General features: G+C 41.2%; 1 protein-coding gene across 1 annotated transcript; it reads left to right on the top strand.

The window, feature by feature from the left end:
- Nucleotides 1–1,541: 1,541 nt before the first annotated feature.
- LOC147613140 (protein ecdysoneless homolog) lies at nucleotides 1,542–2,824 on the top strand. The gene is made up of 2 exons (XM_086782049.1): nucleotides 1,542–1,843; nucleotides 1,914–2,824. Exons 1-2 carry the CDS (start codon nucleotides 1,598–1,600, stop codon nucleotides 2,169–2,171), a joined length of 504 nt encoding a protein of 167 aa, XP_086638175.1. The 5' UTR covers nucleotides 1,542–1,597; the 3' UTR covers nucleotides 2,172–2,824.
- The last annotated feature ends 780 nt before the right edge of the window (nucleotides 2,825–3,604 follow it).

Raw genomic sequence — 3,604 nt, 5'->3', positions numbered from 1 at the left:
CATGTATGTTGACTCACATGCCCAGACTCATGGCTCATGTTTCTAGACTCGCGAATCACATCTCCAAGCTCATGTGTGCTGATTCATGTCTCACATGCCTAAACTCATGGCTCATGTTTCTAAACTCGCGACTCAAATCTCCAAGCTCACGTGTTGACTCACGTCTTTGCCTTGTGTATTTTTTTGCGGGACCATGTACTCACATCTCCTAACTCGAGAGATGGTTTAGCCTAGATTTTAAGGTTTTTTGGACTTGATGGGGACGATTAAAGTTCTTAATCCTAATTAATGGTGGTTATTCAAGTGATTGAGTGTTTTTTTGTTTATTTTTAGTTGATTTTGCATGCTCTAAGCTACCAATTTCAACAATGCATGAAAAAATATGAAATGCATGAATCAAAATTAGTTATCCCACTCTAATCCACACCTAATGGAGCTTAATGCTTATGTTTTTGGAGTGGATTTGACTAAGTGCTAAGTTATTTCTTGGCTTAATGAAATAAGATCAAAGCCTTGTGGGCTTTAAATCATGCAATCACGAAGAAACCAGGCATTCCACTCCTAATCATAAATGCTAAGCTATTCCTTAGCTTAATGCAATAAGATGAAAGCCTTGTGGGATTCAAAATCATGCAATCATGAAGAACTTGGGTTTTTCCCTTCCAAGGTATGAAACTAGAATACCCTAATGCATATAAACTTCAAAACAAAGTAAAAAACAACATCTAAAGATATCCAAAGCTCCAAAATTGTAAGCCTTTCAGAGTGTAACCTTCTAATCGACACTGTGCAATATTGGGTGTGATCCTAATAGCTAGGAATCGTGAAGAAAAGAGCTAAAGCCTTACGCTAGTCTCTGTCGAGTGCCAAATATGCTCAAGTCAAGTGCTTACAGCGGTAGGTCGGGTGGGTGAAACCATGTTAACATACGAAGTGGTTAACACATCTCAAGCATTGTTGCAATTAGATTCTTGTTCATGATGTACACTATTGTAGCTGTTGTCTCCACCTAGTTGTACAAGGGCATCTCTTTTTCAATTTAAGATTGCTCTAGCTATTTTAGTAATAAGCTCGTTCTTTCTTTCTACCACTCCATTCTCCTATGAAGTGTATTTGTTTGCTTGTGATCTACATCACCATACCATGCTACTTGAGAGGTAAGTATCAAACTCAATGAGAAGTACTCATCACTACTACCACCATCACTATACCATGCTACTTGAGGTAAGCATCAAACTCAATGCGAAGTACTTATCAGTACTACCATCACTCCTTAGTGTTTTAAAATGCAAGATTGTATGATTTTCAACCATAGCTTTGAAATTTTGAGATTTTTAAATACCTATGATTTGGCTTTCAAAAATTAGACACCTAGGATTTGGCTTTCAATGAGAATTACTGATCACTACTACCATCAGTCCTTAGTGAAATTGTTGTATGATTTGGCTTTCAAAAATTACATCCAATAATTATTCACCCCTTGATGTGGTGACTTGCTTAGTGGGATCCCTTACACATTCCACGTGGCAATGCCGACTTGTGCTTTTAGCAAGTTTAGGGTTTCCTAGGGTTTCTGCGCTTTTAGGGTTTGTTGAGCATGGCCCTCCCACACCCGACGACACTACCCCAAATCCGAGCGAGGACAATGCAAGGAGCCCCATCGCTTGCGAACAGATTGCTTGGCCGTGGCCCTGCCTCTCGCAGAAGGCTACATATGGCAACACGAGCCTTTCGACCTCACGCCAACAACGCGAACAATACCCATCCGATGCCCTTGCAGCGTCCCTCCCCACATGCTGGAACATGCCCATGGCTCTTCCTGCCTTGCCCCCTCACCCTCACGGTAAGCTCAAATATGGTGACAATATTGAAGATGAATGGTTTGTTGTTTACCTTCTCTTTTATCTCGACAGTTTCCCGAGCTTTTCATTAGGGTTTGGGACACCGATGGTGAGTTTCTACTTATCGAGGCAGCTTACTACATCCCGCGATGGTTGAAACCTGAGAACAGGTGGAATAGGGTTTTTATCAGACAGGGTGACCTCCATATTCTGCCCTTACCTTCATCACCTGCGGAGCTTTACCATTTGCCTGTGTTGCCATCCGTTAAAGATGCTCTTAGGATTATCAACAGTGGGAATTTTCGTACGAGGGTGGTGGATTCGGCCTAGGCTGTGATCTGTTGTCAGGTTATGGACAAAACTCCAAGAAACAGCATGCACAGTGTGGTCTGCAGAGTGCCTTTGCCTGTCGCACAAATAGTGAAGCATGAACCTCAACTGGTGGCCCTGGCAGTGGGGGCCTCCTATGACCGTGATCATAGCTTTTCCATACGGCAACCATACGGCAAACGCGCCTTCTACGACCGTGATCATAGCTTTTCCATACGGCAACCATACGACAAACGCATATGGGTATGGAAGTACGAAAAAAGTACGGTTCACTCCCCCGAGAAATTCCATACGTTGGATACCATACGTCACCCTAAATTTAAGGAAAAACATGCTACATATGACACAAAAAACCAAAGAAACTTGAAACTGCAAAGATTTTGGGATTAGAAAAAACATAAATGATGTAGAGCCAGAATCCAAACTTCGGACTTTATATTATTGTAACTTGTTTACATCATACATGTATGATCAATGATGTATCATATAACATACGTAGGGACTAGGGAGTGTGGAGTGGGCAAATGCCAAAACCTGTCACCTGTAGGCATAGTTTTTTCATACAGCAATCATACGACATACGTGTATGAGTCTGGAACTATGAAATAAGTATGGTTTAAACCTTGGAGAAATTCTATACATGGGATTTTATACTTGATTCTTAAATTAAAGGGTAGACATGTCATTTTCAAAGAAGTGAACCATGAGAGACTTAAAATATGTGAAAGCCATGATAGATGGTCTATCATGGCTTTCACATATTTTAAGTCTCTCATGGTTCACTTCTTTGAAAATGACATGTCTACCCTTTAATTTAAGAATCAAGTATAAAATCCCATGTATAGAATTTCTCCAAGGTTTAAACCATACTTATTTCATAGTTCCAGACTCATACACGTATGTCGTATGATTGCTGTATGATCATGTTTCATCTGTCATGACTTTCACACATTGACAATTCTGTGTCTAGAAAAGCTGCAAAACATTTTCTTTTTTGGCTCGAGTATGAAAAGTTTTTCCATACGTGACCATATGCATACGGGTATGGAAGTATGGAATATTTTCCATACGAGCATGAAAAAAACTATGACCGTGATTTGGACTCCATGAAAGCTGCATCGCAGATGGGGCAATTTTTGCCTAATGGCAAGGAGGTGCAGATGGTAGATGTGGTTGTCCGGATGTCTCGAGCCATGTATGCACAGCTTATGCAGCAGGTGTTCCAAGCTGCTCCCTGTTACCCTATGCCTCCTCTTTCTGATCCTCATTACAGTAAAGTGGAGCTGGGCACGAAGCTGACTTGTTGCTTTGAGATGATGTATTGGGAGCGGCGGGCTGCCTAAGAGTTGCATTCACAAGTGCAGACTGGTGCAGATACAGTACCGAACAAGGATGTTGGTTGGCAAACATTTATAGCTAGCTTACAGCAAACA

The sequence above is a fragment of the Cibotium barometz genome, chromosome 44, assembly GCF_041138505.1.
Source record: "Cibotium barometz isolate CiBa-2024 chromosome 44, ASM4113850v1, whole genome shotgun sequence".
NCBI lineage: Eukaryota > Viridiplantae > Streptophyta > Polypodiopsida > Cyatheales > Cibotiaceae > Cibotium > Cibotium barometz.
This window is presented reverse-complemented; position numbering and strand designations above follow the sequence as displayed.